The sequence below is a fragment of the Zingiber officinale genome, chromosome 11B (genome assembly GCF_018446385.1).
Source record: "Zingiber officinale cultivar Zhangliang chromosome 11B, Zo_v1.1, whole genome shotgun sequence".
Lineage (NCBI taxonomy): Eukaryota > Viridiplantae > Streptophyta > Magnoliopsida > Zingiberales > Zingiberaceae > Zingiber > Zingiber officinale.
The window spans coordinates 7,326,923-7,338,842 of NC_056007.1; the positions used below are offsets into that span (position 1 = coordinate 7,326,923).

The following is an 11,920-nucleotide window of genomic DNA, read 5'->3' on the forward strand; positions in this document are numbered from 1 at the left end:
TTAATTGCAACATATTTGTTTATTATTATAAATTTGCATTAAAAAATTGCATTCTACTTATTTCCATGAAGATTGCAACGAATCAGGTATGTACCAAATCAAAATGAAAAGATATCCGAAAAATCTCGAATTTTTAATTCTTTCCAAACAATATTCTATCTATATACAACACTCATAGCTTGTCCAAGAATCACAGTGATAAAACAATGGCTGGACAAGTAAGAAAGCTAAATTATCCTCGTTAATTGTTTATTATTCTTTTCTTGAAAACAATGGCTGGACAAGTAAAAATATTTTTCTTCGTGTTTGTTTGATTTTGATTCAGAGTGTTATCGTCATCAGTCTCTTTGTTCTCCTTCTTCTTGCTTCTTCCTCTGCTGCTACTGAGGTTTTGGCTGATGCGTCAATATACAACGTCTTAGACTTTGGAGCCAAAGGAGATGGCAACACCAATGACACTCTAGTAAGTAATTAATTAAAACAGGGCATCTCATACTTCCATGGTGTTCCAAGCACTCATGATGCTGAACCATCTATCAGAATCGATCCATGTTATTTTTCAAACTTACCTGACTGGTGAAAAACTTCCATGGACGGATTCGATCACCTCTATGAAAAAAAAAACATCCATGATATGATGAATTAGTGTATTTTATTTCTATCTTAATTAAATCCTTAACTACTACTGCTGTTTCAGGCGTTTGTAAATGCATGGAATGCAGCATGTCACAAGAGCACGACACCCTCCACCTTGCTGATTCCGGCAGGGAAGACATTTTTGTTGTCTTACATCGATTTCGAAGGACCTTGCAACAACTTCATTTCCGTAACGGTATACATATATACATACAAACATACATACATACGGAATAGAGTCGGGAATTCCTATACCTCGTATACTTCTTATAATCCCCCACCCCACCCCGCCGCTCCGTCCCGCCTTACATACATATCTCAATACCATATATGTTTGAGGAAGACTGATGATATGTTATTCCTGTTCCAAAGATTGATGGAAACCTTAAACGGATAAACGAAATATGGCAAGAAGTTTTCAGCTGGCTGCTTTTCAGTCGAATCAACGGCATAACAATCTCCGGCTCCGGTGAGCTCGACGGCCAAGGGACAGAGTGGTGGTCATGCAAAGAGAAAAACGTAAAACTTTATATCCATCTATCTATCTATTTATCTATTTAGAGATGATTCGAGTCATGAAAACATCTTTGTGGAAACAGGTTTTTGTAAAATGCATATAAGTTGTATATACAAGATCCAATTCTTCTCCGGATCTCCACAAGTGAAAGTTTCATACATTGGACCGTCCTTTATTTATTTAATTTATCTATCTACGTCGCAATTAATTATTATTCCTCGACACTAACTATATTATTTTGATCGACTTGATTTATATTGCAGCAATGTCCAGAAGATGGGCCCAATGTAAGTCTATTGAAACACATTGGTGAAAAATTTAAGTCACAAAGTGTGGACATTGTTAATGAAGTATAATATTGCTTGCAGAGTCTACATATGTTGAGTTGCACTGATGCACAGATTTGGGGGCTGAGGTCGATCAACAGCGTGATGATGCACATATCGGTCGGGAAGAGCAAGCGAGTCGATATCAGAGACATCACCATCGTCGCCCCCGACGAGAGCCCCAACACTGACGGCATCCACGTCCAGCAAAGCCAATTTGTGAGCATCAGAAACTCCATAATTGGGACGGGAGATGACTGTGTGTCACTGAGCGAAGGTGCTGAGGACATTACTATACGTAATGTAAAATGTGGCCCTGGCCATGGAATAAGGTATATATATATACTTAATTACTTACGAATTAGTATAGTTAATGGCCATTAAGTAAGTAGTTTCAAAGCAATTAACCTTGATTAAGCCATTAATTAATTTCATGCTTATTTAATAATTGTAGCATTGGGAGCTTGGGCAAAAAAGGGTCCCAGGCAACAGCAGCCAACATCCATGTCTCCAACTGCACCTTGACCAAAACAACCAATGGAGTCAGGATCAAGACATGGCAGGCAAGATATGTCTTATTATTAAAATAAAAATAAATTTAAAAGATCCTCTTAGCTAATTTATAATTAGTTAGTATTAATTAAAAGGACCTTGTATATAATTTAAAATGGTTAAAATTATTATGATGTGACATTGAGATCAAACAAATTGGTTGAAATAATTTCTTGTAAAATGTAAGGTAAAATTTTAAATAATAGATTTAAGTTTTTTCCTTGGTTCAAGATATTATTATTATTATTATTATTATTATTATTATTATTATTATTAAATTTTGCAGGGAGGTTCTGGCTTTGCGAGTAACATATCGTTTGTGGATATCACCATGAATGACGTGCGCTATCCCATTATTATAGATCAGTACTATTGTCCTCACAGCGAATGCGATGCCCAAGTACGTACGTAGGAATAGAACAAGAAATAGAAAACTAAATTACAAATTACTCCAATAATAATTAATTATGATCATTCACGATTGATGCTAGCTAATTAATGCTCTACTTCAGGCATCAGCAGTAGAAGTGAGGGATGTGAAATACATTGGAGTGACAGGAAGCTCAACGAGAGAAGTAGCAATCGCTCTGAATTGCAGCCAAAGTGTGCCGTGCAGTGGCATCGTCATGGACAGGGTGAATCTGTGGAATTCAAATGAAGGAGAAGAGGTGCGGTCTCACTGCATCAGTGCCGATGGATATGCGATGAATCAAGTCACGCCTGCTGTTTCTTGCCTGACCCAGAGAAACCTTGCTAGCTAGCTAGCTGTTTCTTGCTTGACCATGGATGGTGCCTGGTCTAACCTGCACTCAAGCTTGGAGAATTGTGATCAGTTTTAATCTTCAGCATGTTTTGAAAATAAAATCGATTGGACAAATTAAATAAGATGAAATAATAAAATTATTGTCATTTTGATCCTTTAATTAATCGTACATTTCTAAGGGCATGTATTTGATAAAATTATTTTCAATTCTAATATTTTCTTTTTCATATTATTATTTTTAGATTTAAGTTTATATAATGATATACTCATGGATTTAATACCTGAATATAATTGGTCAGGAGATAGTAAGCATACCTCACTCAATTACCAGATTTGCTCTGAAGCTTGTTTCTTCCTTCTCGTCGTAGCTTTCTTCTGACGAGTCTCCCCCTTTGTCTATGCTCTCCTCCTGGTGACTTGCCATCGATGCAAGTCTAGCATACTCCTCTAAATCAAATTTTGATGATGACTCGTCCCAAGTAGCCATTAGGGTTTTGTGCTTTGTTGTACTTGGTCCTTTCTTCTTGTCCTTCTTTTTCATCTTTAGGCCGTTTTCCTTGATGTGCCCCTCTTCATTATAGTTATAGCATCTTATCTTCCTTACTCTTCTTTTCTTTGCCTACACGTGATTAAACTTATTACTTCTAAAAAATTTCTTAAATTTTCTTACTATTTATATGTTGTTTCATAATCATCGAGGGAAGTGTTGGCATCTAATTCGTCTTTCTTAGCTTTTAGAGCAATTTTGTTTGATTTTTCTATTTCCTGAGAATCTATACAGCGATACTCGTGAAGTTCAAATGTTGAAAATAAATTTTCAAGAGTACTTGCCTCGAGGTGTTGGTGCAGGGAGTATCAGACGATCGAATCTAAGTTTTAATTATGGCAAAGGGTCAAAAGTTAAAGTTACTTGTTGTCTACCAAGGTTGAATGAGCTTGTAGGAAAGTCTTAAGTGTGCTTAGGCAAAAGTCATAGTGGATTCTAGGAAGGTGGAAAACCCTAGGGGAGGAGACCCTAGGTGATGGAAAATCCTAACTGCGATTAGGCAAGGCAAAGTCTTAGCGAGTCGAGCGCTTTGGGCGAAATCCTAGAGTCGGAAACTCTAGGTGAAAATCCTGGTGGTCGTGGACCAAGTGGAAGTCTAGACAGGTCGTGGAGTAGACGTTCAGCATGAAGACCTAAAGTCTTGGATGCTGAGAAAAAGTCCAGATGGTCGTGCAGGATCGATCTGGCAAAAGTTTAACTCTCTTATGAGGAGTAGGTGATGACACGTTCCCTCGAAGAGGGAACAGTAAGCATCGGTTCGACCTAGAGTTTCAATGAAACTCAAAGTCAGAATAAGACATTCAGAGGTTGTCAAATTTATATTATATACATTATTTATTGCTCGGACTAACTTCATTTTGTAGAAAAAAAAGGAAGGCTAAAAAAACTGGTTCAAGTGCCCGGAAGGGGTTCGGGTGCTCGGACCAGCCTCACCCAAGGCGGGTAGCAGGCGCCCAGACGGTCCAGGCGCCTGGACTCAGTCCAGGTGCCCGGACCCGAAAACTCATCCATAAGCCTACATGGAGCGGTCGATTGACCGGGACACGTGGTCTACGCGCTTGGAGGGGTTCCAGGTGCCCGGAATAGCTTATATAAACAACATTCGACCAGGGACTAAACAACGACATTTCGAATGACTTCTGCATTTGTGTGCTACTCCGATAAAGTCTCTACGATGTCCAAAAGCTCCGACGACAACTCTGTCGAAGATTTCATCCTATAAAGTCGTCCGTATTCTTAGTTTTCTAATTACTTGTAATTGTTTCAAATTGTACTTGTAATATTTATGATTGATTAGTAATTGCTCATCGAAAACACTTTCACGTGCGGGCCTTGGAGTATGAGTTGTCATAGGCTCCGAACCAAGTAAATCGTGGTTATGTTAGCATTGTTTGCTTTTCGTTTCTATCTTTATTTTGCTGCGTTTTACTTGAACTTTTTAAACGAACAAATTAGCCACGAGTGCTATTTAACCCCCCTCTAGTGCAACAATCCTACAATTGGTATCAGAGTGGTCCCGCTCTGAATCGATACCAAGTCCAAACACAAAATACAAATAGCGCAAAATGAAATATCAGCGGAAAACTAATCTCAGATGTGACGTGGGACTGGCAGCTAGGATCCCCCAAGAAATTCCTCCATCATCTACCTATTACTTAGTGAAAGAAAAATCAGTACAAGGGATGGTGAGTGCGTAGCACTCAGCGAGTAATAAGAACATAGTAGTGCATGGACAAAAGTGTAAAGTGATTAAAGATATATAGTCTCAGTAGGGAAATAAGAGCATGATCATAAGTGACATGATAATCATACATACCCGTACCAGTTTAACACAAACAGTATAATGATCAGTAACTCACTAGGGATCAGCAATAGACCTACTCAAAACCCCTGGACAATATATAATAGTATATCCGTGTATGAATCATGACAAGATCACACATATATACAGCATGCGTCTACAACATAAGCAACATGGGTACCACAAAGCCTAAGCACGTGTCATTACATATAACAGTAATTGACAGGATATACAAACAATGACATACTCTAGTGTTACTTACATAGTAACCAACTATATCAACAGGAGAATATGAACTCTATGAAATGATACCTAGAAGCATGATATATCAATCACATATATTTACATGTATTATAAGATCCACCAAGTGTCTACCAGACAACATATATAGTAGGTAATAACACTTATAGTACACACCCGATATGTATAATCATCATGATACTACCAATAATACACTAGATATATGTGTACACAAAATAGGCATGTGAGTGCTTATAACATAGGTATAATCGATGTGATACTTCCATAGCGCACACCAGATACACATGCACATACGACAGACACACGTACATTTACAATATAAATATAATCATCAAGATTCTTCCAACTAAACATACTGGACATATGTGTACATAACAACATAGGTATAATTGACAATATACCTCCAATAATACTCACCCAACATATATAAACACACAACACACACCGATCCAAAAACATGATTCATTAATAACATATACTTATACACATGAAGAGATCCAACATGTGTCTATCAACAATATCTATAATACGTAACAACATCTATACATGTGTACACACTAATATATGCATAATTAGCATGATAACTCCTATAGTACACACCAAACTCATGTGTACCCTACTGTATATAAACAATATAATCTTAATACAAATTTCTATCATATACACCATACATGTATGCACCCTACAGAATAGGAATTTCAAATAGAGACTGTATAGACAATAAAAAGAGCTTCTCAAAGATAAAGCATATAAGTATCAAACTCAGAAAAAAATACGAGTGGAGACAAGATAAAGCAACCTAATCCATCAGATAATCCGCCTTTATATGTAGATCGTGTCAACCGTCTTTAACAAGTCCAAAAGATCACATCCAGCTCGAATCCTACATATAGGATACGGGGCAAAACTAAGAATCTATAATCAATGTATCAATCATAATTTGATAAACTAAATCTAATCCCAATTAGGGTTAGGAAACCCTAATTAAATTAACCTAATTGTTCCACATACTCACCTAGATCCAAATGTACCCCACTGTCGACTCGTGGCAAACACACCCACCATCAAAAACTCACCCACTACCCGAACTATAGTCGAAAGAAGATGATGCTGTTGTCCAATAGGTATTGATACCCCAAGTCAGCAATCCAACTTTCAATCACCAAAATCTTTGACAGATTCCTCTCGCTCAGTAACAAGGCCATGCCTTTGTACATATGATTTAAGCTCCTTGCGTACTTTGATCTAAAGGCTGTAAAATAAAGTTTTTCCTTACAAATAGACAACCAAATGTAAATAAGTAAATGTAGAGAACTGGACTCATGCAGAAATGTAGCTATTGGCACTCAATGATATATAAATTGATAAAGTGAAAAAAGATGCAATGAAGGCAATAAAAAAAGCATTCGACTTATTTCACATCCTGACTCCAGTGCGAGCTTGAAGAAACCAAGTCAAGTTGAATGTTTTGAGGCTGATTCTGGCAATTAGATCTGAATTAACCAGTAAGAAACAAATGAAAGTACATTGAATTTGCGTCTGATGAGAGACTTTGATGATTCAGACAATGGAGTATCATTTTTTCCTTGTATGTTCAATCCTTTTGCCCGTTTCTCTAATATAGGAGTAATGTAGGACAGAGAGGATCGGGAACCCTAGATATGTCGGGAGCTTCGTTGTAGGGAGCTTCTAGATGAGGAAGGTTGTTGCAAGAGAGGGACGGGAACCCTAGGATGGCTGTGGCTAGAGAGGGACAGGAACCCTAGCTCCGTCTGGCCGAGGACGCAACCTGTGAGAGCCTTGTCGAGGCGAGGGAGGGCTGGCTGAGGAGTCTTCTGTAAGCGAGGGCGACGACCGCGAGGGAGGGCGCACCGAGGAGTCTTCTTGAGTAAGGGCGACAGACACGAGAAAAAGGGTGACGTCGAGGTGTCTTCTAGAGCGCAGGCGTCGACCATGAGAAGATGGGCGAGGGAGGGCTCGCCGAGGAGTCTTCTGCAAGAAGAAGGGCGAGCGAGAACGTGATAGAAGCTTTGGGTTTATAGAATATATATATATATATATATATATATATATATATATATATATATATATAGTACAAATTTATATCTAAAAATTTATACAATGTGTTATATAAATTTATATATATACCAATTTGGATATAAAATAAACTTTATATATATTTATATCCAACCGTTTTCCTAATATAATTGATCAATTAAAATTCTATAAATATGAACTAACTTAATTAATTAATCTAACTAAATTGATCTATTTAAATTATTCATTAAATCTAAATTAATCAATTAAATCCTCTTAATTAAATAATTTAGTTTTGAACACTGTATAAAATTTTAGTAGCAGCAAAATTATGGTGTGATAATCAAGCAACTTTTCATATTGCAATGAATCCTGTGTTTCATGAGCGAACTAAACATATTGAAATTGATTGTCACTTCGTTAATGAAAAAATTTAACAAAACTTGATTTATATAGGATATGAGGATATGTGAAGATTGAATAATAACTCGGAACATCTTCACAAAAGTTTTAAGTGGAGTTTGGGTTGATTATCTTTGTAAGAAGTTGAGTATGCACTCCAACTTGAGGGGGAGTATTATATATAATAGTTATGATATTTGTATATACTATTTATTATTATATTATCTCAATATATTAGGTAATATATATAGGTTAATTAGTTAAATTCTAATTTATATATAAATACGTCTACTCTTTAATAAAGTAGGTATTCTTCTCAAAATCCACGAGATGTGATACCCTTTTGATAAAAAAAAAATGATGGATGATTTCAAAATATAGGGGTGCTCTAGACTTTTGCCCTTTATTTATTATAAAAATTTATCATTTTAACATTTATATGTGGCAACTCAACGTAAGAATGGCTGTAGACTTCAATATTCACCAATCCTTCCAAAAGTTCATATTGCTGCTTGTTATTCCATTCAAGTAGATTGCAACATTACAAATATGTTAAACAACAGCTTAATTCATTGAGTCAAGCAAGGGACAGCAGGCGAGACTTTATCTTTTACGGATCCTTTGGCGTCGATGCAGTTAGACTGCACCTGCTGTCCTTGATTTGCAGACCACAAATTAACATTGTCCATGGTGATGCCGGTGCAAGGCACAGTTTGGCTGCAATTCAGAGCAATTGCTACACTACTCGTTGAGGTTCCTGTCACAGAGAGATATTTCACATCGCTCACTTGGACTGCTGTTGTCTGTAGAGAATCAGCATCGTGAATGATCAACTTAATTAATTACCCTTTAAAGTGGAAAATAATTATCAAAGTAAAGGAATGAGAAAAAATAACCAATAAATCAAATTAGCGGAAAAAAATATAACACCGCACGAGGTGTTGCGGCTGCACGAGGTGACCTTGCGCGGCCGCACGAGGTGACCTCGCTCAAGGTGAACTTAGTTTTCCCTTTTACCTTTGATGCACAGCTGCTGTGAGGGCAGTAGTACTGATCTATAATTATGGGGTTACGCACTTCATTCATGTTAATATTCACAAATGATATGTTCCTCGCAAAGCCAGACCCTCCCTGCAAAGTTCCAAAATGTCAAGCAAGGTAGAGCCGGGACGAATATGTTGAAGGTCGATTTCTGAGTGTGTATAAGTTGTGCTTATGAGTGATAATGGAATGTATTGTTGCTTGCCTGCCATGTTTTGATCCTGACTCCATTGGTCGTTTGGGACAAGTTGCAGTTGGAAACGTAGATGTCTGATGCTGTTGCCACGGTCCCAGCTATGCCCAAGCTCCCAATACTACAATCAAACATGAAATGGCTTCAAGGTTACTTTCAAATTCGTGAGCTCGATCACGGTTACTATAGCGGAGCCAGCCCGGGTGATCTACCCAGGCTGTGGGCCACGCCGACGTCGAAACCTACGCTGACGCTCGGGTTAGCCTCCGCTTTCTCTTTCGTTTTTTTCCCTTTTTTCTATAGTAAAATTAATGTTTTTCTCTTCTCACCGCTGTCGGGCATCCGGGCTACAACCCGGGTAGGGTTGTACCTGGCTCCGCCCTTGGCGGTTAGGCAATCATCGTGAGCTCCCGGCTAGGCCATGCAGCTAGCTAGCTAGTATTGATACTAAGTAAGTACCTTATTCCATGGCCAGGACCACATGCTACATTGTTGACAGAAACATCCACAGCACCATCACTCATCGACACACAATCATCTCCTGTGCCAATTACGGAGTCTGTTACCATGACATGTTGGCTTTGCTGGATGTGGATGCCGTCGGTGTTGGGGCTGTCGCCGGGGGAGGAGATGGTGATCCCTCTGATGTCGACATTGGCACTTTTCCCCACTGATATATGCATCATGGGGCTGTTGATCAGCTTCAACCCCGATATCTGTACATTTGTGCAACTCATCAGCCTCAGACTCTGCATCATCACAATTACTTCATTAACAATCTCCACACTTGGATAACACTTCAATTCTTTACTAATCTCTCTCAATCAACTTACATTGGCAGCTTCCATTGAACATTGCTGCAACACAAATTAAGTCGATCAAAAACATACAGTTAGTGTCGAGATATACATAACTTAGAAAAGATAAATTTTTTTTACATTTTTCTCTTTGCATGACCACCAGTTTGTCCCTTGGCCATCGAGCTCGCCGGAGCCGTAGATGTTTAGGCCGTTGATTCGAATGAAAAGAAGCCAGCTATTCAACTTTTCTTTCCATATTTCATTTGTTCTTTTAAGATTTCCATCAACCTTTGGCACGAGAATAGCATGTTAGTCTACCAAGGGACGGGTTCTTGTACATTAAAAGATTTCATTTCGAAAGAATTAATTTAACTTTTTTGGTTTCAAAACTTGATTAGTTATTTAAAATGGATTTTGCAGTATTCATTGAAAGGAACAAATGAAAATACTTTAAATTTATCCGATCGAGATACCTGAAATATATTACAAGTAAAAAGGAAAGAGATAGATCGAGAGGTCACTACTTTGTTATATAACTCGTGCTTAGTCGACAAATGAAGCTTCATATTCAAATCATATCAAAATGAAAGAAAAAAAAAGAATGAGCTTTCCCTTCCTATCTTGCATCTATGCTACTTTTGCCCTAGTTAGTGGGTTTATTTCTCTTCTAATAAATATCTGAAGGTGGGCTGAAAATTTTCGTAGGCTAAGTAAAAAACCTACACATGTAATGATTTTTTTTTTTTGAATTGAACTTTTGACGTGGAAGAGTGAATTTTAGTGGAGTAAATAATATATTTTTTTTAAAAAAAATTGGATTATGATTAGGGCAATCCTAAGTAAGATCCGTGGTGTGTTGTATACCTTTACGTGAACGACATAGTTGCAAGGTCCTTGAAAAACAATACGATCCAATAAAAATGTGTTCCCTGCCGGAATGAGTAAGGTGGAGGGTCCTGTGCTGTTGCGACAAATCGAACTCCATGCATTTACAAACGCCTGAATAAGAGGAAGAAGAAGAAAGAGTTTAATTAAGAAGAATCAAAAAAATATATATATAATGATGCATCATGATGGATGCTGTTTTAATTAATTATCGCACTTGAGTGTCATCTGTGTTGCCATCTCCTTTGGCTCCAAAGTTTACGACGTTGTATGTTGGCTCATCAGCCAAAATCTCAGCAGCAAGAAGAAAGATCACAAAGAGACTGATAAGACCCTGATGAATCAAAATCAAAATACAGGAAAACAAATATATAAATCTTGTTTTTTTAAAGAAAAAATAATAAAAATGGAGATATATAGTTTAGCTTTTTTTTTTTCTTACTCGTCTAGCCATTGTCAACTGTGATTCTTCAACTATGAGTTAGTTATATATATAGAAATAACAGTGTTTGGAAAGAGTTAAAAATTGGAGATTTATATTGATCATTGCATTTAGATTATGTACAAATCTAATTACTTGTTTCTATGAGACAATTTAAAATAAAAAACAAAGTAAATTAAGTATGGGAATAATTAGTTCTTTATGGAATTAAGTAAAGAATGCATTTTTTCATGCAAATATATAATAATAAACAATTACGTTGCAATTTTTAAATTTATTATAGAAGATTAGAATAAGCTGAAATCAAATGGCCACCTTTAACGGGACTTGAGCATTAACAAATAAAAGGCTATATGTATTAAATTATTTAAATAAATTTATGTCAGATTCATAAATACAACCAAAATAATTTTTATATAATCGTATTTTTTAAATCCATGTTTATCTAGTTCTTACTATCCGATTACATTCACCTAATCATTACTCCAAGTCATCAATACAATCCTGTAAAAATTTTCCAGATAAATCAGAAAACGTAGATGAGTTCTAGCGGACGATCCATTGTCATAAGTTTTTTTGAACTCCCAAGTGTAATGTACCTTAAATGATATTTGAACTCTTTAAACTCTTATTGTCTAAGGAGTCGATCGAACCTTTTACCATTGTACCATATAGCCTGTCTAGTCCCATGGATATCTTCCACTATAGTGCAAATAA

The 11,920-nt window shown here is 36.9% G+C and overlaps 2 protein-coding genes across 2 annotated transcripts; one reads left to right on the forward strand and one right to left on the reverse strand.

Moving 5' to 3' along the window:
- Positions 1-206: 206 nt before the first annotated feature.
- Positions 207-2,792, forward strand: LOC122033743 (polygalacturonase-2-like). The gene is made up of 9 exons (XM_042592908.1): positions 207-218; positions 326-463; positions 698-832; positions 1,009-1,155; positions 1,417-1,440; positions 1,522-1,811; positions 1,934-2,042; positions 2,318-2,431; positions 2,544-2,792. Exons 1-9 carry the CDS (start codon positions 207-209, stop codon positions 2,790-2,792), a joined length of 1,218 nt encoding a protein of 405 aa, XP_042448842.1.
- A 4,022-nt stretch (positions 2,793-6,814) lies between these two features.
- Positions 6,815-11,215, reverse strand: LOC122033744 (polygalacturonase ADPG2-like). The gene is made up of 11 exons (XM_042592909.1): positions 11,204-11,215; positions 10,979-11,095; positions 10,741-10,875; positions 9,910-9,933; positions 9,536-9,825; positions 9,089-9,197; positions 8,860-8,973; positions 8,457-8,645; positions 8,292-8,350; positions 7,165-7,395; positions 6,815-6,896 (listed from the first exon to the last, which is right to left on the reverse strand). The coding sequence occupies exons 1-11, from the start codon at positions 11,213-11,215 to the stop codon at positions 6,815-6,817; spliced, it is 1,362 nt and encodes a 453-aa protein (XP_042448843.1).
- Positions 11,216-11,920: the final 705 nt, after the last annotated feature.